At 45.5% G+C, this 15,012-nt stretch overlaps 1 protein-coding gene across 1 annotated transcript in view; it reads left to right on the top strand.

Annotated features, from left to right (window-relative positions):
• The window catches only part of GET1 (guided entry of tail-anchored proteins factor 1), a 56,957-nt gene extending 42,975 nt beyond the window's left edge, over positions 1–13,982 (top strand). Inside the window, exons 4-5 of the mRNA XM_040423084.1 lie at positions 8,436–8,550; positions 13,684–13,982. Of these exons, the coding sequence (XP_040279018.1) occupies positions 8,436–8,550; positions 13,684–13,757 (189 nt within the window). The 3' untranslated portion in view covers positions 13,758–13,982. The remainder of the gene's footprint in view (positions 1–8,435; positions 8,551–13,683) is intronic.
• The last annotated feature ends 1,030 nt before the right edge of the window (positions 13,983–15,012 follow it).

Here is a 15,012-nt window from a genome sequence, read left to right as displayed (position 1 = left end):
GACGGGCAGTCCTAAACTATATCACGGTGACGGGAAAGTTTAGGAAATCTGACAATCTTCTAGTCCTGTTTGGAGGAAGATTTAAGGGCCAAAAAGCCTCCCGGTCCTCTATAGCTAGATGGCTCAAAGAAGCCATTAGTCTTTGTTACCAAATACAAAACCTTACATGTCCAGTCAACATTAGGGCCCATTCCACTCGGGCCATGTCTTCCTCTCAGGCGGAGAGAGCTGGGGCTTCTCTGGAGGAAATCTGTCGTGCTGCCACTTGGTCCAGCATTCATACATTTATAAAGCACTATCGCCTGGATCTTTCCAGATCTTCTGATCTGTCCTTCGGGCGGAAAGTCCTCCAGGCTGTAGCCCCCCCTTAACTGATATATTTTTTATATCTCCTTGTATGCCGTCGTGATGATGCTATGGAAAAACCGGAATTAGTCTTACCGGTAATTCTGTTTCCATGAGATCATCACGACGGCACGTTATTCCCTCCCTATGATTTAAATCGTTTTTGACCTAGTAGGTCTCTAGAAGGTATGAAGTAATACCTTTGTTTCACTATTTTCCACCACCGGGTTGCTCTGTGTGATTTTGGAAACACTGGTGTTGGTGGTGGGAGGAGGGTATTTAACCTTTCTCTGTTCCTGCCCCTACAGAGGTCAGGGGTCAATCTCCTTGTATGCCGTCGTGATGATCTCATGGAAACAGAATTACCGGTAAGACTAATTCCGGTTTTTTTGTCTCCTCAGACCAGAGCACCTTCCTTCATACATTTTGGGAGTCTTTTCGCAAACTCACAACGTGCCTTTTTGTTTTTTGCTGAAAGTAATGGCTTTCTTCTGGCCACTCTGCCATAAAGCCCAACTCTGAGGAGTGTACGGCTCCAGTCTCTGCTGTGGAACTCTGCAGCTCCTCCAGGGTTACCTTAGGTCTCTGTGCTGCCTCTCTGATTAATGCCCTCCTTGCCCGGTCTGTGAGTTTTGCTGGGCGGCCGTCTCTTGGCAGGTTTGCTGTTGTGCCATGTTCTTTCCATTTGACTATGATAGATTTGATGGTGCTCCTGGGGATCATCAAAGATTTGGATATTTTTTTATAACCTAACCCTGACTTGTACTTCTCAACAACATTGTCCCTTACTTGTTTGGAGAGTTCCTTGGTCTTTATGGCAGTGTTTGGTTAGTGATGTCTCTTGCTTAGGTGTTGCAGCCTTTGGGGCCTTTCAAAAAAAGGTGTGTATATGTAATGACAGATCATGTGACACTTAGGTTGCACAGAGGCGGACATCATTTCACTAATTATGTAACTTCTGAAGGTAATTGGTTGCACCAGAGCTTTTTATGGGCTTCCTAAGAAAGGGTGTGAATACATATGCACATGCCAATTTTCTGTTTTCTATTTCTAAACAATAGTTTTATTTATATATTTTTCTCATTTTACTCCACCAACTTAGACTATTGTGTTCTGATCCATCACATAAAATTCAGATTAACAAAACATTGAACTTAAGGCTATAATGTAATAAAACACGAACAAAGTTAAGAGGGGTGAATACTTTCGCAAGGCACTGTATGCCATATTAGAACCCCTTCCCCCCAGAGCTACAAGCAAACTGCAGCTCTCACTCTGGTTCTTCTTTGTCATAAATGGATGCCCATTAATATCCATAGTTAGATGCAATACCACATTTCCTCTGTAGAGGTCAACGGCGGTCCCATTGAGTTTGAATGCAGCAGCGGTTCGGTTCAAGCGGGATCCCCGTTCTTGTGATCTATGGGGGTCCCAAGTTTTGTATCCCCTCCAGTCTGTTATATCCTGTGGACAAGGGATAGCCTTTTGTAACCAGAATATCGCTTTAAAGGGAAATACAGCTTATAAACATCTCAGTAGATTGAGCTATTAAAGTCTTCACAACCTTGTGCCATCAATTCTGACTCAAGTCAATGGTGGTAGCTTTTATATTTGGGTTCTCCTCTCTAGAAAGGTAGCATAAAATGAGAAAAACATGGCTGATTTTTCCAGAAATTGTGCAACTTGTATCCATGGTCTACCAGACACAGCATGCGGACAAGAGTAGCTAAAAAGAGGTCCTCTAGATCTTAAACATACTTGGAATATGCTGTCAGTGTTTGCTTAGTAGGGGTCCAATCTTTGGCTCCCTTGCCGATCCCACCATGATGACCCCCACCAACAACTTGTGAGATCTCTGACTGACATTTGTGTTGTGCAGCTTTGCTGTGTAGACTGGGACAGTCTCAACAGAGTCATGTAATTGTCATTGGAGGGCAGGGGATTTATTAACACATGACGACTAAGGCCGAATGCACGCGGCCGAGAGCGGTCCGTGGTATGCCGGGCTGGATTCCTGTTCAGAGCAGGAGCGCACGGCGTCATTGGTGGCTATGACGTCCTGCGCTTCATGCCGCCGCTGCTGTACAGTAATACATATAGATCATACGAGTGTATTACTGTACAGCAGTGGCGGCGGCATGAAGCGCACGGCGTCATAGCAACCAATGACGCCGTGCGCTCCTGCTCTGAACAGGAATCCAGCCCGGGATACCACGGACTGCTGTCGGCCGCGGAACACGGTCGTGTGCATTTGGCCTAAGTTGTACTGTTGTAAGCCTAGATAGGTCAGAAGATAGAACTATACACAATATATCTACAATAAAGCACCCATGGACTAATGTCTAGGGCGCCAGGGAGACATTGTCCTAGGTAAATCATGTATTTTTTTTTAAAAATGTACGCTGAAATCCACACCAACCTTCTGGCATAAATTATTGTAGAGATGTCGATTTGAATACACCTACCCCCATCGGCTAAGCTGCACCCACTTTAAAAAAAAAGAAGAAGTTTTTTTTTAAACCAGACAATCCCTTTAACCCAGCACTACGAGGCATTTAATGACAGCTTTGCAGATGGGGGAGGGGGCATATGGAGGTGTGCTCCTGCAAACCAACACCACTCGTTGTTTTTCTAGTCCTAGATGAGGGTCACATTCTTCAGAAAATGTGTGTCTCTCTCTCTCTCTCTCTCTCTCTCTCTCTCTCTGGAGGACCCATTACATAATATAGCTATCTTATAGATTTCAGTGGGCACAGTGTAATACCTCATTTTCCCTGTGGTGGTGCTGCAGAGAAACTAAACACTTCCTCCCAGCAGATTGCAGGCGATCGCTGGTGGTTTCCACAACTAGACCAGCATAGTTTTAAGGGACTAGAAGAAATAAGCAATGTGAAATATGTGATTTCCGTGCTAGCCCTGCAAGAGGCATCAGAACAATCCAGGTGTGGCTGCTACTGCACCTATCTCCTTAGGGTATGGAATTTGTGCGACACTGAGTACACAGGTATTGGAATCTCTCATGTCCTGCCTGTTGCTACTAAGGCTACTTTTACACTAGCGTTTTTGTTTTCCGGCATTGAGTTCCGTCCTAGGGGCTCAATACCAGAATAAAAATGATCAGTTTTATCCCCATGCATTCTGATTGGAGAGCAATCCGTTCAGTATGCATCAGGACATCTTCAGTTCAGTCACTGTACGGTTTTTGGACCGTACCGCATGCTGCGGTATTTTCTCCGTTCCAAAATTCCGGAACACTTGCCGGAATTCCGGATCCGGCATTATTTTCCATTGAAATGCATTAATGCAGAATCCAGCCCCAAGTGTTCCCGGAAAAACGGACCTGGCTTTGCGGTCCGCGTATGCGCAGACCTTTAAAAATGTGAAAAAGATAAATACCGGATCCGTTTTTTCCGGATGACAACCGGAGAGACGGATCCGGTATTGCAATGCATTTGTGAGACGGATCCGCATCCGGATCCGACTACAAATGGTATCCGTTTGCATACAGATTGCCGGATCCGTCGAATCCAACAACGCAAGTGTGAAAGTACCCTTAAGCAATTCCCTAATCTCCTCCGTGGCTCCAAAGTGGAGGTTCTCTTTTAGGCATTCAAGTACAGTGACTTGTACACTGCAGGGACGTGCTCCTAGATTATCCGCCCATTGCACGTGTTGGCACCAGGTGCCCGCCTGTGCCATGTTCAGTATCCACAGCCCTGGCCTTCAGTGCTTTTACAGTCTGGCTTTGCTGTCTCGCCACACCCAATGTACACTTGGTTGTATGGATTCCCTGTAGCTGCGCTCATGCCCGGGCAGCTGCCCCTCCCTAATGTAAAAGAATTCATGCATAAAAAGCATCGGGACGGTTGAAATTTTTGCCTCTGGCAAGATCTGACTTACAAAACACCATGTCAGGTTTCAAATAATTTCTTTTTTTGTGCAGGTCGTATGCCGAGGTGTCATGTTCTCACATTCTGGGCAGACAGTCGCACACCTTCTCCTTTAAGACGGTCGCCTTTTTTGCATCGGATTGTTTGTCAATCTAATAAAGACTGCAGATATTCAGCGTGCGGCCCCCTTTATGTTATTTTTATCAGGCGGTGATTTCATGCGGAGAAATTTCCCCTGATACCATTCAGAGGGTGAGCAGCCAAACAGCCGGAGGCTTAGACTAACGCGTTCCACCAGAGAGGTCTAGTCCTGCACAGTAAGGCACTGTATATTAAGGCTGCCCCCGGTTCCTGTGCTATTATTACATCTATCCGAGGTTGACGGTAGTAGAGATGCACGTCCCTGCATGTGCACGTAAATATTGGCGGAGAAGAGTATTATACTGTTACGTTTCAGCGTGCGGTCGTTCTGAGCCTGCGTACAGTGCACAGAGAGCACACGGGCCCAAATTTAGTCTCGATTGGGTGACTGCATATCCTTTTAAAGAAAGACCCATATTGATAGGATATGCCTTAAATGTCCCACCCCTTGAACCTGCTCCTGTCTTAAGAACAGGCCCTGACGTGAAGGGAGAGGATGCTGCGCATGCGCGACTTTCTCCATTCACTGCTATGAGACTTCCAAAAAAAAGTCAGACGGTGACTCAGCTATTTTTGAAAGTTATAAATATCTGATAAGTGTGGGTCTCACCTCTTGGATCTACTCCTGTCTTAAGAACGGGGCCCTGCTGTGAATGGAGAGCATGTGATTTCACAATTCACTGCTAGAATACTTCCAAAATTAGCCAAGCAGTGGCTCAGCTATTTTTGGAAGTCCCAGCTCTTGGACCTGCTCCTGTCTTGAGAATGGGGCCCTGCCTTGAATGGGGAGCATGTCGCGCATGTGCGGCTTTCTCCACTCACTGTTATTTGACATTTCCCATAGTGGTGGATAGAGGGCTGGCCGCGCATTTGAGCAACGGGTATTAAAATGTTCCTTCTGGCGCAAATTTATGGCCTGGCAGTAGGATATGCCATAAATGAGCAACCTCTGCAAATTTTGTATTTAGCATACGTTGTTAATGGCTGCTTGATCTTGTGGGTAAAATGGAAGGATTATTGTCAACACTGTGCGGTCGTTAGTCCTTTCACATAGCACAAAACTGTGCCCAATTGTGCAAAGTGGTGCAAAATGGTGTAAAAAACTAGCAAAAATAATAAAAAACGCAAAATATACACAGGATTAAGCAAGTTGTCGTCATTTATCATGGGGCTTTCCTGCCCTATGGTGCACAGGAGCCAAAAATAAGCCAACATGCACAATACATCACTTCAGTAAGTGATAAGATAGTGGATACTAAATGGAATGTGGCACCAAATACTCCTTCCAGTTTTAAAGATAGGTGTTGCAAAAATAAAATAGTAAATCTAGGCCAATGTCTATTACTTTATATCCTTCTTGTTGTGAATGTTCATTCTTCTCCTGTTTCCTGAATGGGAGGAGCCTAAAACATGTCTATGCAGCATGGAGATGCAGTCTACTGTACAGCAGATGCAAACTCAGCTGTGTCATGTGACCAGTACTATCCAAATAACACGCCATCTTATGTGTGAACAGGAAGCCCGTTTCTCTATGTAATCTTATAGGAGCCTCAATGTCTATGGGAGGTAGAAACACTAACAGTGACCACAGGCTGCACTGCTGTCTATGGGAGGTAGATACACTAACAGTGACCACAGGCTGCACTGCCGTCTATGGGAGGTAGAAACACTAACAGTGACCACAGGCTGCACTGCTGTCTATGGGAGGTAGAAACACTAACAGTGACCACAGGCTGCACTACTGTCTATGGGAGGTAGATACACTAACAGTGACCACAGGCTGCACTGCTGTCTATAGGAGGTAGAGACACTAACAGTGACCACAGGCTGCACTGCTGTCTATAGGAGGTAGAAACACTAGCAGTGACCACAGGCTGCACTGCTGTCTATAGGAGGTAGAAACACTAACAGTGACCACAGGCTGCACTGCTGTCTATAGGAGGTAGAAACACTAACAGTGACCACAGGCTGCACTGCTGTCTATAGGAGGTAGAAACACTAATAGTGACCACAGGCTGCACTGCTGTCTATGGGAGGTAGAAACACTAACAGTGACCACAGGCTGCACTGCTGTCTATGGGAGGTAGATACACTAACAGTGACCACAGGCTGCACTGCTGTCTATAGGAGGTAGATACCCTAACAGTGACCACAGGCTGCACTGCTGTCTATAGGAGGTAGAAACACTAATAGTGACCACAGGCTGCACTGCTGTCTATGGGAGGTAGAAACACTAACAGTGACCACAGGCTGCACTGCTGTCTATGGGAGGTAGATACACTAACAGTGACCACAGGCTGCACTGCTGTCTATAGGAGGTAGATACACTAACAGTGACCACAGGCTGCACTGCTGTCTATGGGAGGTAGAAACACTAACAGTGACCACAGGCTGCACTGCTCTCTATGGGAGGTAGAAACACTAACAGTGACCACAGGCTGCACTACTGTCTATAGGGGGTAGATACACTAACAGTGACCACAGGCTGCACTGCTGTCTATAGGAGGTAGATACACTAACAGTGACCACAGGCTGCACTGCTGTCTATGGGAGGTAGAAACACTAACAGTGACCACAGGCTGCACTGCTGTATATGGGAGGTAGAAACACTAACAGTGACCACAGGCTGCACTGCTGTCTATAGGAGGAAGAAACACTAACAGTGACCACAGGCTGCACTGCTGTCTATGGGAGGTAGAAACACTAACAGTGACCACAGGCTGCACTGCTGTCTATAGGAGGTAGATACACTAACAGTGACCACAGGCTGCACTGCTGTCTATGGGAGGTAGAAACACTAACAGTGACCACAGGCTGCACTGCTGTCTATGGGAGGAAGAAACACTAACAGTGACCACAGGCTGCACTGCTGTCTATAGGAGGTAAAAACATTAACAGTGACCACAGGCTGCACTACTGTCTATAGGAGGTAGATACACTATCAGTGACCACAGGCTGCACTGCTGTCTATGGGAGGTAGATACACTAACAGTGACCACAGGCTGCACTGCTGTCTATAGGAGGTAAAAACACTAACAGTGACCACAGGCTGCACTACTGTCTATAGGAGGTAGATACACTAACAGTGACCACAGGCTGCACTGCTGTCTATAGGAGGTAGAAACACTAACAGTGACCACAGGCTGCACTGCTGTCTATGGGAGGTAGATACACTAACAGTGACCACAGGCTGCACTGCTGTCTATAGGAGGTAGAAACACTAACAGTGACCACAGGCTGCACTGCTGTCTATGGGAGGTAGAAACACTAACAGTGACCACAGGCTGCACTGCTGTCTATAGGAGGTGGATACACTAACAGTGACCACAGGCTGCACTGCTGTCTATAGGAGGTAGAAACACTAACAGTGACCACAGGCTGCACTGCTGTCTATAGGAGGTAGAAACACTAACAGTGACCACAGGCTGCACTGCTGTCTATGGGAGGTAGAAACACTAACAGTGACCACAGGCTGCACTGCTGTCTATGGGAGGTAGAAACACTAACAGTGACCACAGGCTGCACTGCTGTCTATAGGGGGTAGAAACACTATCAGTGACCACAGGCTGCACTGCTGTATATGGGAGGTAGAAACACTATCAGTGACCACAGGCTGCACTGCTGTCTATGAGATGTTGTCTATGGAAGGTACAAACACTAACAATGCCTGTAGAGGCAGGTGTTACAGGAGAGCTGCATACAGTCTTATCTGCTTGTGTGGTATATAGTATTGCTATCTTGCCTCATCCAGGCCTCTAGCAGTACAATAGAGCTGTTATTAATTAGCAAAACCTATGGTGACAGTGAGAGGACTCTGCTGAACTTGTCCCAATTTATACAGCACAGCTGACAAGTAGGTTGCATTAGACTGGAAGGGCCATCTTATTTTGTATGCTCCAGTTGGCTCCTCTAATTTTCATTGGATGCTGACAATACTCCTGAGCCAAGAGTTCCTGGTGGAGCACATCCGGTCATCTTCCGTCAGTGCTTTTTTTTTAAGTATAAGGTGAATTACAGAAGCAGAAAATATGACATTGTGTTTATTCTCCTATTTTTCAGGCTGCTTTGATGATCTCTCTCATATGGAAATACTACTCCGAGCCAGTGACTGTGCTCCCCAGTAAATGGATTGCACCCTTGGAACGTCTAGTAGCTTTTCCCACTGGGATTGCAGGTAACCACTTAAGCACATGGACCAAATATGTTAAGTGCATATATTTACATTTTGAACACCATTTTGCAGCTCATGTATAATACATTTTGTCATTTTGTACTGAACCTGAGTTACATCCTGTATTATACTCCAGAGCTGCACTCACTATTCTGCTGGTGCAGTCACTGTGTACATACATTACATTATCCTGTACTGAACCTGAGTTACATCCTGTATTATACTCCAGAGCTGCACTCACTATTCTGCTGGTGGAGTCACTGTGTACATACATTACATTACTTATCCTGTACTGATCCTGAGTTACATCCTGTATTATACTCCAGAGCTGTACTCGCTATTCTGCTGGTGGAGTCACTGTGTACATACATTACATTATTCTGTACTGATCCTGAGTTACATCCTGTATTATACTCCAGAGCTGCACTCACTATTCTGCTGGTGGAGTCACTGTGCACATACATTACTTATCCTGTACTGATCCTGAGTCACATTCTGTATTATACTCCAGAGCTGCACTCACTATTCTGCTGGTGGAGTCACTGTATACATACATTACATTACTTATCACGTATTATACTCCAGAGCTGCACTCACTATTCAGCTGGTTGTTGTTTTAGACATCATCATTGATACTGATGATCATTACTGCTGTAGTTTGCACTGTTGTAATCAGAGCTTTGAGATCTCACAGTTATCATGCTGTATGCTTGGAGCCCCTTGTCCGGAATCTCTGACCTGATTCCTGCTGGGAGATGGGTTATATTGCCCTGTTATAAGGTCATTCATTGGTGATTCAGGTCTCTCCTTTGCTTAGAAATCGGGTTGCCATTGACATCGTCCACCCTTCGCAAGCCAGTTCAGTGGTCAGACATGCTCAGTTTATTCTCCTGCTTTCTGTTACTGAGCTGCTGGCCCTATACTGCTGCCTCTGCGCATGAGTCCCATTCACGGTCTGCTGCTGAGGACTGTGCGCAGGGGAACTGTGTGGCTGGGGCTGGTGGAAATTATGGGAGAGCAGCTGTACGGTGCCAGGTAAAAAGGCTGCACTTCTCAGAATGCAAATCACCAGAGAAGGTTCTATGCAGACATTCATCCAGCTAGCAATACTGGGAGATTTCTGTTCTGAAGATTGCTGAATTGTTTCCTACAACTTTCACATCTGGATGTAGTACTGCTAGGGGTTGTCCTGTATGGACAACCCTCTACACTGGTTTTCTGGAAAAGAAAAGTCGCACTTTTTTTCTCAACCCACATTTTGTGCATCAATGTGTACATTTTTCCTGGGTTATGCTGCATTTTTGACAGTTGGAGGTGCAGGGGCCTATGTGGCCTGACAGATTGAACATGGCATAATATTACACCTGAAATCTACGCCAGAAGCTATTTGCATTCCCAATGTAATAATAGTAGACTGTATGGATGTAAATATTCAGCATTGAATGGCGGTATTGTGTAGAACGTACAGTTGCACTTATAAGTCTAAATACCGCAGGCAGAAGGTGAGTTCCTAGAAACTATGAGTGATCAGAGAAAACTCAGCTGTTGTTATTGTTTCAGATTAACCCCTTTGCACACCCTGACGTAACTGCACATCACAGGTGCGAGAGGCGTGTATGGAGCGGGCTCAGGGACTGAGTGTATGGAGCAGACTGAGGGTGAGGAGTGTATGGAGCAGACTGAGGGTGAGGAGTGTATGGAGCAGACTGAGGGTGAGAAGTGTATGGAGCAGACTGAGGGTAAGAAGTGTATGGAGCAGACTGAGGGTGAGAAGTGTATGGAGAAGACTGAGGGTGAGAAGTGTATGGAGCAGACTGAGGGTGAGAAGTGTATGGAGCAGACTGAGGGTGAGGAGTGTATGGAGCAGACTGAGGGTGAGAAGTGTATGGAGCAGACTGAGGGTGAGAAGTGTATGGAGCAGACTGAGGGTGAGGGGTGTATGGAGCAGACTGAGGGTGAGGGGTGTATGGAGCAGACTGAGGGTGAGGAGTGTATGGAGCAGACTGAGGGTGAGGAGTGTATGGAGCAGACTGAGGGTGAGAAGTGTATGGAGCAGACTGAGGGTGAGGAGTGTATGGAGCAGACTGAGGGTGAGAAGTGTATGGAGCAGACTGAGGGTGAGGAGTGTATGGAGCAGACTGAGGGTGAGGAGTGTATGGAGCAGACTGAGGGTGAGGAGTGTATGGAGCAGACTGAGGGTGAGGGGTGTATGGAGCAGACTGAGGGTGAGGGGTGTATGGAGCAGACTGAGGGTGAGAAGTGTATGGAGCAGACTGAGGGTGAGAAGTGTATGGAGCAGACTGAGGGTGAGAAGTGTATGGAGCAGACTGAGGGTGAGGAGTGTATGGAGCAGACTGAGGGTGAGAAGTGTATGGAGCGGGCTGAAGCTACATACCGGTTGCTGTCTTGTGTTGCACAGCTGACGCCCACTTGCTGCAGTCGGGATCGGCGCAAGCTCTGATCCTGGCCATTTAACTCTCAGGTGCTGCTACCAATGAGTGCAAAAAAAGGATGCAACAGTATTTTGTGGATCCATGTTTTGGATGTGGCCTAGGAGGACTAAAAATAATGTAAAAAAAATCAAAAACCCACAAATATAAAAAATCACAAAAACAATTTCCCAGTTTAAAAAATACCAACAATAATAACTAAATAAACATAATTGGTACTGACTCAAATTTCCAAACTACTAAAAATCTTTATTTTTCCTTAAACGTTAATGTCCATTTCAGTGCAGTTAAAGAGGACCTTTCAGCTGGCAAAAAATTGTGAACTAAGTATCAGAACATATACAGCGGCGCCCGGAGATCTCACTGCACTTACTATTATCCCTGGGCGCCGCTCCGTTCTCCTGCTATGCCCTCCGGTATGTTCGGTCACTTGGTTATAGTAGGAGGAGTCTGCCCTTGTTCTCCTGGGCGTCTTCTTCTCCTCCTAGGCTGTAGCGCTGGCCAATCGCAGCCCAGAGCTCACAGCCTGCGAGAAAAAAACCTCCCAGGCTGTGAGCTCTGCGCTGAGATTGGCCAGTGCTACAGCCTAGGAGAAGGAGACGCCCAGCAGAACAAGGGCAGTCTCCTCCCACTATAACCAAGTCCCCTAAGTCTCCTCCCACTATAACCAAGTGCCCGAACATACCGGAGGACATAGCGGGAGAACGGAGTGGGGATAATAGTAAGTGCAGTGAGATCCCTGGGCGCCGCTGTACAGATCATGACACTTTTCCGGCATCTACATGCTATGGTTTTGCTACGCAGTCCAGTATCAGAGAACATGGCGCGCGATGCTCTCAGCGCACGCCATGTTGTCCTCAGCAGCACAGGGGAGAAGGAGGGAGTCTCTTCCTCCCTCGCCCCTGTGCCGCTGCTGCGACTGCCACCAATGAGAGGAGAGGGGAGGGGCTGTGGCCACTGCGCCACCCATGAAGATAACTAATCCATTAATTCAAATATAGGCGGCGGGTGCCGGCAGCAGAATCACATATCCGGCACCTGACCTCTATGACAAGGCGCTGCGATCTGCGGCAATTAATCTCTCAGGTGCCGCATCGGAGGGGTTAATTGCCGAGAATCGCAGCGCCCTGTCATAGAGGTCGGGTGTTTGGTATATGATTCTGCTGCCGGCACCCGCCGCCTATATTTGAATTAATGGGTTAGTTATCTTCATTGGTGGCGCAGTGCGCCCGCCCCTCTCTCCTCATTAGCAGCAGCAGCACAGGGGGGAGGGAGAGACTGCTTCCTTCTCCCCTGTGCTGCTGAGGAGAACACGGAGCGCGCTGAGAGCAGCGCGCTCCTTTTTCTCTGATACTAGACTGCGCAATAGTGAAGCCTAGTATCAAAAAAAGGCAAATCCTGGTATCGAGGTCGATACCAGGCAAAACTATCGATTGGGTATCGAAAATTTGAAACCCGAAACAACCCTAGTGCACTATGCCCAGGGCATCGGGGAGAGTGTGAGGTCCTATTCACCCTAGAAGATCTCTATTAGGGTGAATAGGACAAGGGTTCTAACCCCTAAGTGGGCTAATAGTTATTAAATAAAAAGTTTAAAAAAACAAACACCAAAATATTAAGTATAAATCGCCCCCTTTTCCCAATTTTACATATAAAATATATAAACAATAAATAAATAAACATATCACATATCGCCACATCTAAAAAGTCCAAACTATTAAAATATAAAAAAAATATCTCCTATGCGATGAACGTCGTAACAGAAAATAAATAAATAAAAAACGCGCGATTCGCCATTTTATAGTCACCTTGTCCTCCCCAAAAAATAGGATAGGACTGCACTATTATAGGCCGGACGTTCCATAAAATGCGGAATGCACGTAGCTTTTTTGGTGATTTATTTTTTTTGCATGGTATCGAGTATCGCAATACTTTTTTATGGTATTGAAATCGAATCAAAATTTTGGTATCGTGGCGACCCTAGTTTAAGAGTAGTCTTTGTTCGTTGGACAACCCCTTTAACATCTTTGGACTACTTTTGCTTTCCCCGTGCCGCCGCCTGGATGACATGCAAAACTTTTGATCGGTGGGATTTCATCTCTCATTATTGCCGGGTTTACTTGCTCCGGCTGCCCGATGTGGTTGAAACCCTATCCATAGTCGACAATGGTTATGATATTTTGAGAGTAAAAGTAAGATATTTACCGCAAAATGATGTGGGCATGGCCACCGCAATAATATAGGGTTAAGCCGTATACAACCACTGGAGCGTGTAAACCCGACCTATAGAATACGCACAATTTTTGGATGATGAATAGCTTCACCTGAACATAAATATCCTTAAAATTAACCAATCACAAGATTCTACCTGGGATATGAAGACTTATGAGCACACGTGTATGGCGGTGTTATCTCAACACTATTTGGTATTATTATTAAGGTACTATTTATGCGCTATATAGCGGTATTATTTGGGCACTGAATGGTTGTACTGTGCGGGCACTGTGTTTTGAGGCATTGTATAAACATTTGGACTGTATGGGCACATCTCTGTAAACAACTGTATCCGCCAATGTGGCCCACATTACTGCTCCTGCAGTTGTCAGGCTGTTGCCCCAGATTACTCGTTGTCAGCAATACTTTGATAATGACTGATCATGTACATCGGGTTTTTCTCTCATTTCAGGCGGTGTTGGGATTACTTGTTGGCTTGTGGTATGCAACAAAGTTGTGGCCATTATGCTGTACCCCATCAGCTGAGACAAGCAGAGAAGGCGGCTCCGGACTCCCCGCATCCATCGTGTACAGTCCACGGGAAGTCCGCAATCTATTTATTCATTTTTTTGTTTGATATATGATGTATTATTTGTGCTTGTCCGTCCATCAGAGGTTGCGGGATATGATGTCACTGTGTGTGCTCAGGTCATTGTATGTCATCTTATTACATCACATGTTAAATAAAGCAAAAAATATATAATAACTGGTGAGGTGTGTTCATTACTTCCCTTCTGTGCGGTACAATATCAGCTGCTTACAGCTAAAGGGAAACCCACATGAACCTTACTGTTCAGATCCACAGTCTTTACTAGGGAGCAGTATTATAGTATTTATATTTTTCTGCATGGAAGCAGTATTCTAGTAGTTATATTCTTGTACATAGGAGCAGTATTATAGTAGTTATATTTTTCTACATAGGAACAGTATTATAGTACCGGTAGTTATATTCTTGTACATCGTAGGCAGTATTATAGTAGTTATATTCTGTACATAGGAGGCAGTATTATAGTAGTTATATTATTGTACATTGGAGCAGTATTATAGTAGTTATATTCTTGTACATGGGAGCAGTATTATAGTAGTTATATTATTGTACATTGGAGCAGTATTATAGTAGTTATATTTTCTACATAGGAGCAGTATTATAGTAGTTATATTCTTGTACATAGGAGCAGTATTATAGTAGTTATATTTTTCTACATAGGAACAGTATTATAGTACCGGTAGTTATATTCTTGTACATCGTAGGCAGTATTATAGTAGTTATATTCTGTACATAGGAGGCAGTATTATAGTAGTTATATTATTGTACATTGGAGCAGTATTATAGTAGTTATATTCTTGTACATGGGAGCAGTATTATAGTAGTTATATTATTGTACATTGGAGCAGTATTATAGTAGTTATATTTTCTACATAGGAGCAGTATTATAGTAGTTATATTTAGGGGTGGGCGATATGCGATATAAATTTGTGCCACGATATGGATTTTGAGCATAACGCGGGACCGCGATATGATCGCGCTCTCGGCGCGCACCATGGTTTCCTGAGCCGACACAGTGGAGAAGGAGGGAGTCCCTCCCTCCCCACTGTGCGCGGCTGCCGCTGGCCACTAAGAACAGAGTAGTAGGAGGAGGGGAGGGACTGTGGCCACTGCGCCACCAACGAATGCCTGAATACCAATGTGTCGGCCATATCCCGGCCCCTATGACTGCACGCTGCGATCCGCCGCAATTAA

This window comes from Bufo bufo, chromosome 3, assembly GCF_905171765.1.
Source record: "Bufo bufo chromosome 3, aBufBuf1.1, whole genome shotgun sequence".
Taxonomy (NCBI): Eukaryota; Metazoa; Chordata; class Amphibia; order Anura; family Bufonidae; genus Bufo; species Bufo bufo.
The sequence above is the reverse complement of the archived record's forward strand: the minus strand, read 5'-3'. Positions and strand labels throughout refer to the sequence as shown.